Genomic DNA, 18394 nt, shown 5'->3' with positions numbered 1-18394 from the left:
GAACCATCTGTGCGGAATTGCTTGCTCGTCATGTGGCTGAGGGTGACAATTTCTTGTCAAAGATTGTTACAGGCGATGAAACATGGGTTCATCACTTTGAACCTGAAACAAAACGGCAATCAATGGAGTGGCGCCACACCCACTCCCCTACCAAGAAAAAGTTTAAAGCCATACCCTCAGCTGGTAAAGTCATGGTTACAGTCTTCTGGGACGCTGAAGGGGTTATTCTGTTCGATGTCCTTCCCCATGGTCAAACGATCAACTCTGAAGAAGTGTATTGTGCTACTCTTCAGAAATTGAAGGAACGACTTCAGCGTGTTCGTAGGCACAAAAATCTGAACGAACTTCTCCTTCTTCATGACAACGCAAGACCTCACACAAGTCTTCGCACCCGAGAGGAGCTCACAAAACTTCAGTGGACTGTTCTTCCTCATGCACCCTACAGCCCCGATCTCGCACCGTCGGATTTCCATATGTTTGGCCCAATGAAGGACGCAATCCGTGGGAGGCACTACGCGGATGATGAAGAAGTTATTGATGCAGTACGACGTTGGCTCCGACTTCGACCAGTGGAATGGTACCGTGCAGGCATACAGGCCCTCATTTCAAGGTGGCGTAAGGCCGTAGCATTGAATGGAGATTACGTTGAAAAATAGTGTTGTGTAGCTAAAAGATTGGGGAATAACCTGGTGTATTTCAATGCTGAATAAAACAACCCCTGTTTCAGAAAAAAAATGTGTTGCATTACTTATTGAACTGCCCTCGTACATTCGTTGTTGTACGAGGTGTAAATGGAGCGATTTATCTGATGTCATGGTCATTGGCTTTCAGGCCAAGGGAGGAAGCATTTCCGAAACGGCTAATTTTGTAAACTGTTAGCATCCCCATGGCTAAAGTATAAAGTATACTGCGCATGGAAAATGGCGCTATTCAAAACTGACGCCGAGGCAACTGTAGTCCACCACATGCCATAGATGACTGCGGTGAATGACGGCTGCGGAAATGTGTACGGGCGAATAGATGTGCAAATGTTGAGCAGTTGACCTCCCAGATGAACCAAGCGACAACTAATAGTGTTTCCTCGACGACCGTTCAGCGAACGTTGCTGCATATGGTATTCCGCACCTTTGACTACTGTTCATTGGGGACGAAGGCTAGAATTTGCACGCCAATAGCGTAACTGAACTTCCACTGAGTGGTGACAGATGAAGCACCAAACCTCTTCGATCTAAACTCAATCGAGAATCTGTGAGACGACGTCGAGCAGACTGTTCGTGCCGTAGATCCTCAACTGAGAAACTCAGCGCGTCTTTCCACGGCACCGTAGTCAGCAAGGCCCCACATCCCTGCCAGTACTTCCCAGAATCTCGATGATTCTCTACCTGCACATTCACACTACTAAAGGCGGTTATTCAGACTTTTGACAGATCGTCACATCAATGTGGCTGGACCGCGTGTAATGCATTTGGTTTTACTTAGCGATTAACAAAAAGTACTTGCAGTTGTCATCACTGTTCATTAGACGACAAATTTGATTAACAACCGTTTCGCCCGCACTCCCAGTCATGGTTGTCTTACAACACTGGCTGCGTCAGATTTATCGTTTGAACTTACCATCAGTTTTTTATTTACTTTTGAGTCATCAGTCTACTGACTGATTTCTGGTTTGATGCAACCCATCACGAATTCTTGTCTTGCACTAGCCCCTTCATCTCAGAGTATCACTTGCATCCTAAATCCTCTATTTGTTGGATACATCCCAATCCCTGTCTTTCCCTACAGTTTTTACACTCTACAGCTCCCTGTAGTACCATGAAAACTACTCCGTGACGTCATAGCACATGTCCCGTCATACAATCCCTTCTTCTTGTTAGTGTTTTCAAAAAATGATTCAAATGGCTATGAGCACTATGGGACTTAACTGCTGAGGTCATCAGTCCCCTAGAACTTACAACTACTTAAACCTAACTAACCTAAGGACATCACACACATCCATGCCCGAGGCAGGATTCGAACCTGCGACCGTAGCGGTCGCGCGGTTCCAGACTGTAGCGCCTAGAACCGCTCGGCCACTCCGGCCGGCGTTAGTGTTCTCCATGCGTTTCTCTCTCCTCCAATTCTGCAGAGAATTCCTTATCTCATCAGTCCACCTAATTCTCAACACAACACCACATCACAAACGAGTCGATTCTCTTCTTTTCCGGTTTTCGGGCAGCCGATGAGTCAGTACGATACAATGCTGCGCTCCAAACGTAAATTCTCAAAAATTTATTCTCAAATTAAGACCGATGTTTGATACCAGTAGGTTTCTCTTTGCGGAAAATGCTCTCTTCAGCTGTCTAGTCTTCATTTTATGCACCCCTTAGTTCGTCCATCACGTGTCAATTTGTTGTCAACGTAGCTAAATTCCTTAGCTTCATTTACTTTGTGGTAATCAGTTCCGACAATTTTATTGCTAATCCCATTTCTGATTATCCTCATTCGTTTCCTCATTTTACTCTTAATCCATGCTGTATGCTCACTAGAATATTCGTTCCATTTACTATGTCCTGCGATTCTTTCTTACTTTCACTGAGAGTAGCTACGTCTTCAGCGAACCCTAGCATTGATGTCCTTTGACCCTGAATGTTAGTTCTTCTCTTGAACGTCTCTTTTATTTACGTCATTGTTTTTTCGATGTATAGATTGGACAGTAGAGGCGTAAGACTGCGTCGCTGACACACACACTTTTTATAGTCCAGGCATTTCTCAGTTGGCCTTTTTTTTACATTCATATTGTCTCCTGCTTCTTATTGTACAGGGAGAGGCAAAGAAAAATCGCCCAGAGAGCAGAGATCCAGGATACAAAGAAACATAGCAGAGGAAAGGCAATACAGTACTAACTTGACTATAGCAGACGTTGAAAGTGACCACCGTTCATATCTTGACAGTTTTGGGTCCTTGTCAGCAAGTTTTTAAAGGCGGATCGAAGCTGGACTACTGGAATTGCTGTAGTCTCATCCAGAATGTTGTGCGGCAATTCTTGAAGAGTATGAGGGTTGTTGCGATACATTTTGTGTAACATGCGTCTTTCGCCGTAGCTTACTTCTATTGTTTTAAGAATTTCGAAGAGCTTGCACTGTTTTACAAAGTACTTTTTACAGGCCGACAGATCCTATGAATTTCGTTTAATCTTAAATCAAATAATGCTTCAGGCAAGTACCATTTCTCATCATGTGCATGCGATTGTTAATCTTGGAACATTTGTGCCATCATTCGTCCTACATGTTTCGTTCATAACTTCTCATTACACTACTTTTTCTCTAAATTCTTTAATTAATAGCTTTCCTTTTATCGCACTTTCGCTTTATACCTTCTGTCGACACTTGGCTCCAGTGGTGGTTGCCGTGTCAGACCACAAGAGCACGTGAACACCCTACTTTTGAGACCTTGCGGATTTATTGGTTATTTTTCTCTGAATGTTGTTAAATGTAACATAGATGAGGTAATGTGAAATATACGGCCCCTATATCTACCCCGCTACTTCTCCTGTAGACCTGAAACTTGGCGTCAGGGACGCAAGCACATCTTCAGTTGTGCACGTTTTAAGGGGCTTCTGCGCATGCGCAGCTGGCATGACGAATTGCCTCATGGTTCTAATATATACAGATTTGATTAACAATGTGCACGGTTTGTGGCGTGCACAGGTACGCCTTACCACTCAACTTCAAGTTTCATTCTGTGCCTCTAAGTGTCGCACCCTGCAGCAGACGTCCATCTTCGTTCGTTTGGTAGTTGTAGTTAAATAACAGTTTCTGTTTCAGACTTTCAAGTTTATCTGAATCAAAAAATTTGTGAACATCCAAAATGTATAATCACGAGCCGCTACTGCTTAGTTCACTTATTAGTCACCGTAGTGTATATAACTCGACATTACTTTTTCTTCCCATTGCGCCACACTTTCGTAATCGATTCTCAGCTCCTAGTCTCTCACTCGTGCTTCAAAACGCACTCGCGCTCTACTCGAAAACCTCGCACTGTCAACACGACAAAGTGCACCAAACACAATGATGAATCAAGACGAAAGTGTAAACCTCTCAATGAAGATCCCAAATTCGTTCTGTGTTCCCGATATACCCTCGTAAGAAAGGTTCTAAAAGGTGCCATAGAAGCGAAGGTAATAACCGGAAACGAAAAACGAAAGTCAGTATTCCTGTCAGAAATTCCACTCATTTCCACTTACTTACCACTCACCTTTAAAAGCACCAATCTATGGGCAGATTAGCCTACAGTATTTTAAATGTTATACAAAGGAGATGATTAAATGCATTTTTTTCCAATTCAGAAAACAAACGGAGAAAATATCAACGAAGTGGGTTCTCTTCAGGTAGTAAATTATTAATTTACGTGCCGTAATTTGTATTACACAACTGCAGTAACGGTTGTGTCCAGTTTACTAACCATCAGCTAACAACAGCGTCCGCGCGAAGTGGAACGATTAGAGCTGCATAAGCTAACGATAGGGGCGTGCAAAGAACCGGTTCCTCGTGAACGTAATTCTTTGCATCTTCCGTAAACAAGTGGGCTCACGACTGTGCAAGCTTCCAGGTTGAAGCGATGGTTGACTCGGTACAATGTCATACAGTAGACGAAATGTCCCATCATGGCTATACGTTAATTATTATTTATTTTGTTATTTTCATTGTTATTATTATTATTATTATTATTATTAGTAGTAGTAGTAGTAATACGACTGCAAGTTTCACAGCGGAGGCAGTCGTTTCTGTTTGACGTAAGTTGAAGTTTAGTACAGCATACTTCCAGCTTTTTGGGTGTTATATCAAATGATAGGAATGGTTCAACAGCACATTCCACTAAGCGAAACAAAAGAAAAAAAAATGTCTACTGTATTCTTGAGTTTGAGGTCAAGATTTCTCCAGATTGTGAGAACCAGGGGAAACAAGAGTCTCCACGTGCCACGTAACGCCGTAACACAGTAACTGTATTTCAGTGTTATCCCTTTCTTGTCATGCCTGCTTCCATCACACCAGTTTCTGTCAGTGTTCACGGCTTCCATAATTCGTTCTGGAGTATCTACTGACCATACGGAACACTACTGCCTCCAGTTCATGCTACTGCCTGATGTGCATGTCCGCTTGAAGCTGATTATATTATTTATACATCATTTACACGTATATATATATATATATATATATATATATATATATATATATATATATATATATATGTGTGTGTGTGTGTGTGTGTGTGTGGGTGGGTGGGTGTGGGTGTGTGTGTGTGTGTGTGTGTGTGTGTGTATTACATAATATATATATGTACACATTACGCAATACATATATACATATATATATTATGTAATATATAATTTGTACTCATCTGGGCCCGCTGCAACGTATATGTCATATACGGACATTGTTTATTATGCCATGCGTGCAGGTCTGCATGCTGTTAAAGTTGATGTTAGAGAAAGATCCGGAGTTTCTTCAAAATGTAATCACTGCTGAAGAAACTTGGCTACATCATTTTGATCCTGAGAGCAAACACCAAAGCTCAGTGTGGAAATCTCCTTCATCACAAACTTCCAAAAAAGCAAAAGTGGTCGCTTCTGCTGGGAAAGTTAATGGTCACATCAATAACTGTAAAATACTACAGGGATGTTCTGAAAACATTGCAAGTCCATATCAGGCGCAAAAGAACACATTTCCGTGAAACAGGCTGGATGCTACACCACGATCATGCGCGGAGCATATTGCCAATGTTGTTGCTGAATATCTTGCAAAAATCAACGTGAAGTGCATCCCTCACCCTCCCTATAGTCCGGATTTAGCCCCATGTGATTTTTTTCTATTCCCTAACATGAAGCAAAGCCTTCGTGGGAGTCATTATCAATCATCAGAGGCAGAGGTGAAGGCTGCAGAGGCGATTTTGAAGGACCTCTCAAAAAATGGTTCCCAGCATGTATTTGAAGACTAGCAGAAACGCTGGGACAAGTCCACCGCATTCAGACGACTTTGAAATCGACCATCTAAATTATGGGGATGAGTAAAGGTATGTTGTAAAAAAAATTATGATTATTCTTTATTGAACAGCCCTCGTATATGGAAAATTCTGACAATCTAATATTTGTTGCTCCTGAAAGCTGTCATATAGACAGCGTCCAACTGCTCCTATTAGTGATGTGTGTGTGTGTGTGTGTGTGTGTGTGTGTAAATTCCTAAGGAACCAAACTGCTGAGGTCATCGGTCCCTGGACTTACACACTACTTAAACTAACTTACGCTAAGAACAACACACACACCGATACCCGAGGGAGGACTCGAACCCCCGGCGGGAGGGGCCGAATCCGTGACATGGCGCCTCGAACTGCGCGGCCACTCCTCGAGGCTCCTATTAGCCATTTAATAACACAGGTTATTTGTTTACACCGAGAAGACTATTGGCGTGGTGTCCGACGCGAGTAACTGTATCGACAGAAGGAGAATGGCCATCGCTACCGGGAATTTTCTCGGCGCAACCAACCTAGAGTACCTTACCGACCACACATTACCGTTTCCAGTACTTCTACTTAGTCATAAGTGAAAGCAGACGTGCAACTCGTTGTAAAAGAGTACAGAAATGTTATATGTAACTTATTTTGAAATGGTTAAAGTTTAGTGAGATGTAGAAGGAAGACGGGCTTTGCTCGCATACAAACTAAAGTAGTGCGCTGACCCTCCTCTCCTGAAGTCGACCACAGGCTGCCTGCTAATAATTAATTAATGGATAAGGACTTTGATTTCTAGTATAGTTATTGTTGTGACTGTGTATCGGCACACGGCAGGTGTATATAATTGTATGACCGGGACTCAGACGAACCCACAATAATACTCTTATAAGTCAAATCTTATTCTGTTTAATACGTTTCTTCCACAGCAAACCACTTTCGCTAACAAAGTGTAGACGCGTGGATAACTTGGACGTAGAATGTTGAATTACGTTTGTGAAAAAAAATTGCGATATTGTGGAACACACGAAGACTCCATACAGCGATGTTCCAACAACACGATAATCTCTGGTGTCAGTATCCTCTTCCATGCACTTTTATAACTATAGTATTTAATGGTACGCCTTTTCCTGCCTACATAAGCGTTTAAACAACTCACTTCTAGAAATGTCATTAACGGCACCTCGTCAATAGAGTTTCAGTGTCACTGTTCATATCAGCTATAGTCTCACTCAGAGATATGAATCTTATTGATGATCGGAACGGTGCGTGTTCAGATATCACTCCGATATTAATTCTAACTGACTTGCAAGACCCTAGAAACCTACCAAACAGCACAATTAGATAGTGTAAGTTCTTCAATAATGCCATAGTGCCGTTAATAATTCTATTCGTAACTCACATGCTCTGAATTCACAATCGCAGTAATATCGACTGGTTAAACAAGCATTAACAGTTCGTAAAGCTTCATTAGAGTTCAAAACGCTTCGAGTACTGAAGTGCAAAATAACCAATCTAAATCATCGTAATATTAAATGTCAGGGATATTGCTACACTTCCGATCCTATTTTGTGTGTAAGAACACTTTCTGTCATTTAACTGACAATTTAATCTACTAATAACTTCTCATGAGCTATAAGAATAGTCATTTAAAGTTGCCTGCCTAATCTTCATCCAACTAGAAAATCTCAAAATTGAATATTGCCCTGTCAACCAATTCTCGCAACTGAACTATTTTAATATGTCTTTTCAGAACCCACTACGTACAACCAGTCACCATCACGTACAGATCTGATATATCACAACTTTTCACTGTTAACAGTCGTACATCAGGTACAGAAGTGAATACAATTTTATGTTCATTTATTAGCAAGACATTTTTCATCACATTCAGTCTCGACAATGCCCTTCAAGTCGTCTGCCATCCAGTGGCTCCCAGAACACCCGCTGCCGCGGCGTAAGAATAGCGCTGGAACACTTTGCCCATCGTGGCATCGTGAGTCATGAAACAAATCCAAAACAGACATTTTCAGTACATCAACTCATACAAAATCTATAACACAAAATTGAAACGTTTGTTCCTACTGTTCTGGCGTCGCTCAGCGGAACCTATCAGTGTTTGTCACCATGTGTAGTACACGCTACAGTTGGTAGCGACCGGAAACAAGTGAATATCGGTCCGAAGTCGTACACCGCCTTCAGACTTTTGTACAAGCAGTTACTTCCGTTGTCTTCATCGTCATCATTCATTCCCATTACGGTCGGAGGAAGGCAATGGCAAACCACCTCCACTAGGACCTTGCCTAGTACGGCGGTGCGTGTCTCCCGCATCGTCCCCTGCGCTCCTCGGACTATGGGACCTCATCATCGTCACTGAGTAAAAGTTCATCACGAATGTTTGGGAAGTAAAAACTTTTCCTTCTATGCTCAGTATAATATGGCCCCATGTGTCTTTCGATGGAGGTACTTTATTGTCTACAGTTCCGACGGGAGTATTACACTTTTCAGCTGCTTCTCAGCTATACATTTCCGTACTAACCACTGGAGAGACAAGCTGCAGAGTAACATTATGATAATTTTGATACCTTATTGGTCCTAGTGCGTCTCTTCATTTTAACATCACGTAAAACAAAATGGAAAAATTGAGAAAATTATGAAAATTTTGGTTGACGAAGCTGGCCTGTTTTCCATCAGGCCTCCTGGTGCAACACTATACCTCTTATAAGTTAAAGTTCCATACAGCGGTTTTCTCTCTTCAAGGTACCGCTGGAAAGGTCGGAGAATGATCTCAGAAAATAAAGGACAGAAGAGCTTCGAAAAAAGAGCCCCGTTATTGATCTTCAAAGTAATCACCATTAGCAACAACACACTTCTGACATCGGTTCTAAAGCTGTTGGAAACTGTCACCAAACGCTTCATGTAGAATCGCTCGAAGCACCGCAAAATTCATTCTGAAATAGAATACAGTGGAACCTCGCTTAACGAGCACCTCCTATAACGCGCAATTCGCATAACGAGCAAAACCACTTCTAAAGAAATGACTCGGTTAACGAGTGATGTTTTGCATAACGAGTGATGACCATTTAGCGTGACGTTAGGAACCGTTCGCGCGCGGCGGGGGAAACGTTGGATAATATGAACATCTTTCACTGTCGGCAGCGACATTGGAACAATGTCTTTAGTACGTTTAGCGCTCTTTCTGTTACCATCGTAATGCAGCTTGTGAGCACACATTTTTCTAACCCTGTGTTCGCACAGAGTTTGTTGTGCCCAAATTTTAATAACTTTCGTAGAAGTGTCCCGGAAGATAAAGCCGCAAGAAGACGACCGTAAGAGAAAGAAAAGGACCTTAGAAATGAAACACAAAACATTGAAAAACGCGAGCGTGGTGTGAGCGTTGCTGATTTAGTCAGCGCATTCAGTCGGTCTATATCAACTACACTCCTGGAAATGGAAAAAAGAACACATTGACACCGGTGTGTCAGACCCACCATACTTGCTCCGGACACTGCGAGAGGGCTCTACAAGCAATGATCACACGCACGGCACGGCGGACACACCAGGAACCGCGGTGTTGGCCGTCGAATGGCGCTAGCTGCGCAGCATTTGTGCACCGCCGCCGTCAGTGTCAGCCAGTTTGCCGTGACATACGGAGCTCCATCGCAGTCTTTAACACTGGTAGCATGCCGCGACAGCGTGGACGTGAACCGTATGTGCAGTTGACGGACTTTGAGCGAGGGCGTATAGTGGGCATGCGGGAGGCCGGGTGGACGTACCGCCGAATTGCTCAACACGTGGGGCGTGAGGTCTCCACAGTACATCGATGTTGTCGCCAGTGGTCGGCGGAAGGTGCACGTGCCCGTCGACCTGGGACCGGACCGCAGCGACGCACGGATGCACGCCAAGACCGTAGGATCCTACGCAGTGCCGTAGGGGACCGCACCGCCACTTCCCAGCAAATTAGGGACACTGTTGCTCCTGGGGTATCGGCGAGGACCATTCGCAACCGTCTCCATGAAGCTGGGCTACGGTCCCGCACACCGTTAGGCCGTCTTCCGCTCACGCCCCAACATCGTGCAGCCCGCCTCCAGTGGTGTCGCGACAGGCGTGAATGGAGGGACGAATGGAGACGTGTCGTCTTCAGCGATGAGAGTCGCTTCTGCCTTTGTGCCAATGATGGTCGTATGCGTGTTTGGCGCCGTGCAGGTGAGCGCCACAATCAGGACTGCATACGACCGAGGCACACAGGGCCAACACCCGGCATCATGGTGTGGGGAGCGATCTCCTACACTGGCCGTACACCACTGGTGATCGTCGAGGGGACACTGAATAGTGCACGGTACATCCAAACCGTCATCGAACCCATCGTTTTACCATTCCTAGACCGGCAAGGGAACTTGCTGTTCCAACAGGACAATGCACGTCCGCATGTATCCCGTGCCACCCAACGTGCTCTAGAAGGTGTAAGTCAACTACCCTGGCCAGCAAGATCTCCGGATCTGTCCCCCATTGAGCATGTTTGGGACTGGATGAAGCATCGTCTCACGCGGTCTGCACGTCCAGCACGAACGCTGGTCCAACTGAGGCGCCAGGTGGAAATGGCATGGCAAGCCGTTCCACAGGACTACATCCAGCATCTCTACGATCGTCTCCATGGGAGAATAGCAGCCTGCATTGCTGCGAAAGGTGGATATACACTGTACTAGTGCCGACATTGTGCATGCTCTGTTGTCTGTGTCTATGTGCCTGTGGTTCTGTCAGTGTGATCATGTGATGTATCTGACCCCAGGAATGTGTCAATAAAGTTTCCCCTTCCTGGGACAATGAATTCACGATGTTCTTATTTCAATTTCCAGGAGTGTATTTGCCCTATCCCTAAGAACAAGATTAAGGAGCTAGATGCTTCAAGGGGAGTGACAAGAGTATAAAAAAAAAAAAAACGGTTTAGTATTTTGGACGATGTCGAAAGGTTCTTCCTTATAGGGGTAAATGAAAAGCAATTGTAAGGCGCCGGCCGAAGTGGCCGTGCGGTTAAAGGCGCTGCAGTCTGGAACCGCAAGACCGCTACGGTCGCAGGTTCGAATCCTGCCTCGGGCATGGATGTTTGTGATGTCCTTAGGTTAGTTAGGTTTAACTAGTTCTAAGTTCTAGGGGACTAATGACCTCAGCAGTTGAGTCCCATAGTGCTCAGAGCCATTTGAACCAATTGTAAGGCAACACTATTAACGAGAACATCATTTTTTGAGAAGACGAGAATGACTTTATCCGACCTCGTTAAGAAGACGCCAGGATCGTCAGCGGCCGGAGAAGTGTTTAAGGGAAGCCGTTGGTGGTTCGAGAAGTTTAAGAGAAGAACCGGCATCCACAGCGTTGTGAGGCACGGCGAAGCAGCCAGCTCCGACACAAAGGCAGCAGAGAACTTCATCAGCAACTTCAAGACGCTCGTAGATTCTGAGAGTTATCTGCCGCAACAGGGTTTTCAGTGTGACGAGACGGGCTTATTCTGGAAAAAGACGCCGAGGCGTTGCTCGGTCACAGTTCAGTGAAAGACCATCTCACACTGCCATCCTGGGCCTACGCAAGCTACGACTTGAAAATGAAGCCGCTGCTTGTTTACCATTCAGAAACTCCACGAATCTTCAACAGGTGTAAAGTCCAGAAGAGCAGGTTAAATGTGGTATGGAGGTCCAACAACAAGGCTTGGGTGACACATAGGCTTTTTTGCGAAGTGTCTGGTCCTTCAGTGAAAAAAAATACTTGCTTGAGATGAATCTGCCACTCCATGTCTTGCTTGTTATGGACAACGCTCCTGCCCATTCTCCACCTCCTTGAAAAATTTCAATCCATCAAGATCCAATTTCTGCCTCCCAACACCACTCCGTTACTCCAGCGTATGGACCAGAATATTTAAGAAGCTCTACAGTAAAGCACTCTTCGAGCATTGCTTTGAGTTGACTGAAGCTACCACTCTCAGAGAGTTTTGGAAATATCAGTTCAACATCGTTGCCTGCGTCAAGATGATCGAAAAAGCGTGGGAAGGCGTTACCAAGAAAACCCTTACTTCTCCTCGGAAGAAGCCTTGGCCGCAATGCATTGTCGAATGTGACTCTTGAGGCATTTGAGTCAGTCCTTGTGGAGCGTGTGGTCTACGAGACTGTGTCTTTGGCCAAGAGCATGGGGCTACGGTAACATATAAGTGAGCTTGCGGAAGATCACAGCCAGGGAATGACCACCAAAGAAGTTATGGAGTTGCAATGTGTTTCATAGCAGGAAGTTTGGAGAGGAGTACTTCAGAGGAAGAGGAGGAGGAGGAGGAGGAGGAGGCGATAACAACAAAGCAGCAATCTTCTGGAGCAATAAGAGAAATGCAGAAAGCATGGGAATCAGTTGCAGCGTACAATGAAAATCATCACCCCAATGAAGCAGTGGGTACGAGCGCTACTAATTTATGTGACGATGATGCAGTGTCACATTTTCGCCAAGTGTCGAAGTATCGGCAGAAACAAATGACTACAGATAGCTTCCCAGTAAAAAAGAATTAGTTATGTATCGCGAATAATAACGTAGATAACACTGCATGCATAACTTTTTTGAATAAATGACAGGAATAAGATAAAACTTTTAGTACTTTTTCTACATGGAACGCACTATCGTACTTTATATTAATTTATATGGGATAAATTGTTTCGCTTAACGAGTGTTTCACACTATGAGTAATATTCTGGAACGAATTATGCTCACTGTGCGAGGTTCCACTGTATATTATATTCTGTTAAGCAAAAAAAGTAATTTTTATTCAGACATGAACAAATAAGAAAAGATAGGCACTTCTGATGATTACCAAAAATCGTCACCTTCAAGACGAAAGCTAAAACACCGCAAAACCTAAAAACGCGTGACAGTACTGAACACGCGTGAATTGGCCATTGTTAAGTCCTCTTTGTGCGTTGCAAACAGTGGCGCTCCTAGCGGATAGTTCAGGAACTTGGCAGCGCGCCAAAAATAATCGTTTTTATAAGCCGATGAAGTTGTCCCATGGGCAAAGTCGTCCTAGTTGACGGTACTTTGACGGAAGCTGCTGCTTCTGTTCTACTCAGTTGTTGATTTTACCTATTGCTTCAAACTGGCGCCATCTCTGTTGTACCTGCAATACCTTGCTCTATTTTCCAGGCGTTCATCTACATCTCAACGGCATACTGCCACTTGGAGGAGAAAGTCCTCCACGAGAAAGCGTACCCGCCTCCCACAGACCCACACAAAACGATAAAATTCTGCGAAAACATGAGCGACGAGATCTGCAATTCGATGACCAAAAGGTAAGTCCATCCTCTGTGTCTCTTGCTTAGCTTAATAGTCGGTTTGGGAAAGATCCGTAACTCCCTTTCACACGGGAGGTGGGGCCGTACACCTCCATTCAGTGCTCCGTTACCTACAGCCGATCTTCGACCCACAGGTATAGTTCAGCTGCCGCCTGTCGGGGGATTATAGAACAACTCACAAAATGCTTCTCATTACTGCTGAAAGTGTTGTCGTTATGTTGGCTACAGCCGGGTCACACAGATTAAAAACTGGAAATTTTACGATATCAAGAATCCTGCACCAGTATAATGAATGTGGTAGATATGGGAATTGTCAGGAAAATGTCCACTGGGTGTAAAATAATCCCAAATTCTTCAACAGAACTTTGTATGGAACAATAGGTAATAGGGAGCAGTGAAAGAAAACCAACCACGATACCGTTCAGCAGACGTCTGGATTACTGACGGGTCGAAAACAGACGAAGGTGCCGGGGTCGAGATAGCGGTACAGCCTTGACCAAAGAGCCCATTGTCTCTCGAGAAGCTGATCATGCTATTCCAGACAGAGATATTCGACATAAGAATATGCGCAGACGAGATTATACGTAAGGGTTACAAGGCTCGTTGCATCTATATTCATTCAGACAGTCAAGTAGCTCTGAAGTGCTTATCAGTGAGCACTGAGATGAAAGGCCGTTGCAGAAAGCGGTGAAGCCCTTGTGAGGCTAGTGAAAAGCTACAGTGTAAACCCACTGTGGGTCGCTGGACACTCAGATATTAGTGGAAATTAAGAAACTGATGAGCTAGCCAGGGACGATGAATCCCGTTTGTTTGACCGGAATCTGGTATAACCATCATTAAGGGGATGATAAAATCTAAAATTCGTACAGCGCTCGGATCGAGAGGCTGCATGTAGAACGCTGGACTAAAACCAAAAACCAAAAACATGGCAAGCTAATGATGCCGAAACATGTTTAACGAGAATTTCTGTAATCCTGGACATGTGCAGAAGGATTATTAAACTCGTGGTACGTTTAATGACTGGCATGGGAACTTAAACAAACTTCTGTACATGATCGGAACAGAGTAAGAAGCACATTAGCGCATACTATAAGATACTGGAGATGAAACCTGTTGTGGATTGGCAGGAGAGCCAACCCACGAAGTTTAGAGGAAGCCGAAAGGCACGCGTTTTAGCTCACGCAGGCTGGCGTGAGGTCTGGAACAGGGCAAAGAATTTAGACTAGAAAAAAAAGGATGTAGCTAGTGGAATACTTAACTTTAATCCATTAATGTTGAACGTAGCTCTTGTCTCTACATTATTTACAATATCAATAGTAACTGAACATGGCGCCTTGCTAGGTCGTAGTAAATGACGTAGCTGAAGGCTATGCTAACTATCGTCTCGGCAAATGAGAGCGTATTTTGTCAGTGAACCATCGCTAGCAAAGCCGGCTGTACAACTGGGGCGAGTGCTAGGAAGTCTCTCTAGACCTGCCGTGTGGCGGCGCTCGGTCTGCAATCACTGATAGTGGCGACACGCGGGTCCGACGTATACTAACGGACCGCGGCCGATTTAAAGGCTACCACCTAGCAAGTGTGGTGTCTGGCGGTGACACCACATTCCTCCCCCGCAAATCGGCGTACGGTTGTGTTATAAGGCTTCCGCCCGCCTTGGGGAGGATCCCATGTTGACGTATGCGGCGAGGTGGGGAGCCTAACAACAGGCGAGGCTGTGCCACCCGCACCCTGCCATTCGGTCCGCGGGGAGCTAGGAAACGCCTGAAAACCTACTCCAGGGTGCACGCCAACATGCGGTGTATGCGCCCGCAGAGAGAGGAGGGGCCGAAGGGTCGACCTCCATCGGGCCGGGGCACCCGACGGGCAAAGACGACATATGGTCCGGAGCGGGCAAGAGTTCCATGTCGGAGGACAATTGGTCACGGGAAGCGATCGGCGGCGCGTGACCCAGGGAGGCGCCCGGCGGTTGCAGCGACGCTTCCACTGCGGGCGTCGCCGGCGGGAGAACAGGCGGCGGTGGCGGCGCGTCGCCATGGGGCAAAATGGAAGGCAGCGTCGGTAACACCTGGGGCTGAGGCGAGCCAGTAGATGGGTCCCCAGGGCGCTGACCGGACGGCACCGTCACTGAAAGCAGACGGCGAGCGGCAGATCCCGTGCGACGACAGAGACGCAGCTGGTTGAGTTGCCGGCGCACCGCACCAGAGGCCCCCAAAACCAGATACATAGCGCGACCGAGGCAGCGAAGAATGCGCCCTTCAAGCCAACGCCGTGAACCTCGATAGTGACGATAGTAGACAACGTCGCCTGGAGCAAAAGCAGGTGTCTGCCGCTGCACAGGAACCTGATGTGGCGGATGTACCAAAGACATCAAGGTTCGATGATGACCGTGGAGCAACTCAGCCGGCGAGCGACCATCTCGGGGCTGAGAGCGATACGAGGACAAAACAGCAATAACGCGTCCTCCCGAGAATGCGACTCTTTCAACTTCAACATCTGTGACTTGCAAGTCCTGACCAATCGTTCAGCGGCACCGTTTGACTGTGGCGAAAACGGCGCGGACGTCAGATGTTGAATACCATTGGCCTTGCAGAATGACTGAAATTCTGCGGACATGAATTGTGGGCCATTGTCGGAAACAATAGTCTGTGGAAGACCTTCAATCCAAAAGATAGCAGATAACGCTTGGATGGTGGCAGATGACGTCGTGGAAGACATCCGGACAACAAAAGGAAAATTACTGAATGAATCAACCAGAACCAACCATCGAGCACTCCAGAATGAACCAGCAAAATCGATGTGTAAGCATTGCCAAGTGGAAGTGGCTTTTGGCCATGCAAAGAATTTCCGCGGTGGGGCGGATTGTTGTTCGGCACTCGACATGCAAGAAGAGCACATATTCGTAATCGCAGCATCGATTCCGAACCAAGTACAGTGCTGACGAGCAAGTTGTTTCGTTCTCACTATACCCCAGTGTCCTTGGTGGAGAAGCCGTAAGACAGAGGACTGTAACGAACGTGGGACCACGACCCTGGACTGATCATTATCAGAACGCAACAGCAAAACACCACGTCGAACAAAAAGTCTCTCCTTGTGAGCAAAAAATCGGCGAACCAACGGATACCCGATCCGTGAATTCGACAAGGGCCATTGCGTAGCAACAAAACGCAGAACGGTAGCAAGGACAGGGTCAGCAGCTGTGGCTGTAGCTACACGACGAAAATCAATCGGAAACGATTCGACCACGTCATCGGTTTCCGCATCAATGAACATGCAAGCAAGTTCGGAAGAATCGAATGCTCTATCCTCAGCAACAGGCAAACGGGACAACGCATCGGCGTTTCCGTGCTTAGCAGTGGACCGATACAAGATATCGTAGCGGTACTGCGAGAGGAAAATAGACCGGAGAATGAATTTCTGCGCTGTACGTGGAGGTACAGGCTTGTTCGGATGAAAAAGCGATGTCAAAGGTTTGTGGTCTGTGATGATGGTAAAGTGACGACCATACAAGAAATCATGAAACTTAGTAACACCAAATACGAGAGCCAATGCTTCTTTCTCGTTCTGTGAATAATGTCTTTGCGCAGACGAGAGCAATTTGGACGCAAAGTCAATAGGGCGATCATGCGATCCATCTCTGTGCGCAAGCACAACACCGATCCCGAAATCCGATGCATCCACCATCAACAAAAGGGGTTTCTGGGGATCGAATGGCGTAAGGCAAGTATTGGAAAGCAACGCCGATTTCAACTGGCTAAAGGCGCGTTCGCATTCCGTCGTCCAGACGAACGGAACACCTTTACGGCGTAAGCGATGAAGCAGTGCTGAAATGGAAGAGGCGTGGGGCACATATTTATGGTAATAGTTAACTTTTCCCAGCACACTCTGTAGCTGCTTCAAATTCTGCGGCGAAGGCAAGTCTTGTATGGCACGGAGGTGCTCGGGACTAGGATGTATGCCTTGGGTATTGAGTACATGTCCCAGGTAGGGTAAGTCACGAGCAAAAAACACACATTTGTCCTTCCGCAAGCGAAGACCATTTTGTCGCAAGGCCTGAAATAATGTTCTGAGATTGGCTAAATGTTCTTCTTCCGTCTTTCCGGAGATCACAATATCGTCCAGATAGTTTGCCGCAGTAGGGACCGACGCAAAAACAGTTTGCAGATATTGCTGAAACAATGCAGGGGCGGATGCACACCTGAATGGCAGTCGTTTGAATCGATACAAACCAAGATGCGTGTTAACCACCAAAACGCGCTGGAAGTCTTCATCCACCGGTATTTGCAAGTACGCATCTGCTAGGTCCAACTTCGAAAATATTTACCCAGGCACAGTTTGTCAAAAAGATCTTCCGGGCGGGGTAAAGGAAAAGTTGCAATCACTAGTTGTGGATTCACTGTTGCCTTGAAGTCCACACAAAGTCTCAATTTTCCAGAAGGTTTTGGCAAAACTACTAAGGGTGATGCCCGGAGAGAAGCCTGCACACGTGCAATCACACCTTGTGATTCCAAATCGTGTAATGTTTTTGCGACCTCATCACGCAATGCATGGGGAACATTGCGCGCTCTGAAAAATTTCTGTTGCGTGTTTACTTGCAGTTCCAAATGTGCTTTATAGTTCTTAGCGCAACCAAGGCCCGGTGCAAAAATGTCTGTAAATTCTTCACATAGACGAGAAACACTGTCTGACGGCACAGTCTGGTTCACTGATAGGACCTGAATAGCTAGGTAACTTAACATTTGCGGCACGCAATGGAGGTGTGCCCAGCTGTTTGTACGTGTCGTGATTGATCAGTGAAACTGCAGCTCCGGTATCGAGCTGGAATGGCATCACTTTGCCGTTAATGTCCAAGTCGAAAAAAAGTTTATTGTCCTGCTGACGACAAGAGCGACTATCTCATGCAACGTGAACTGACACTGGTACAAACACACTTGCGACTTGACGGGACTTCCGGCGATGTCGACGCACACTATTTGTGGGATGAACACAGTCACTGTTAGAGAGAGTGGCACTGGGCGGAGTGGAATGAACTACATGAATTTCCATGGTCGAAGTTTCGCGAGCCTGAGTATCCTTGGTTCGATTCTGATTCCGGC

At 45.8% G+C, this 18394-nt stretch overlaps 1 protein-coding gene across 1 annotated transcript in view; it reads left to right on the top strand.

Annotated features, from left to right (window-relative positions):
• LOC126203550 (fatty acyl-CoA reductase 1) overlaps positions 1-18394 on the top strand; it is a 233206-nt gene that overhangs the window by 184222 nt on the left and 30590 nt on the right. Inside the window, exon 4 of the mRNA XM_049937871.1 lies at positions 13153-13298. Coding sequence (XP_049793828.1) covers positions 13153-13298 — 146 coding nt within the window. The remainder of the gene's footprint in view (positions 1-13152; positions 13299-18394) is intronic.

Source organism: Schistocerca nitens, chromosome 9 (assembly GCF_023898315.1).
Source record: "Schistocerca nitens isolate TAMUIC-IGC-003100 chromosome 9, iqSchNite1.1, whole genome shotgun sequence".
In the NCBI taxonomy this organism is placed as follows: Eukaryota; Metazoa; Arthropoda; class Insecta; order Orthoptera; family Acrididae; genus Schistocerca; species Schistocerca nitens.
Note: the sequence above shows the minus strand (reverse complement) of the source record. Positions and strands in the feature narration are given on the sequence as shown.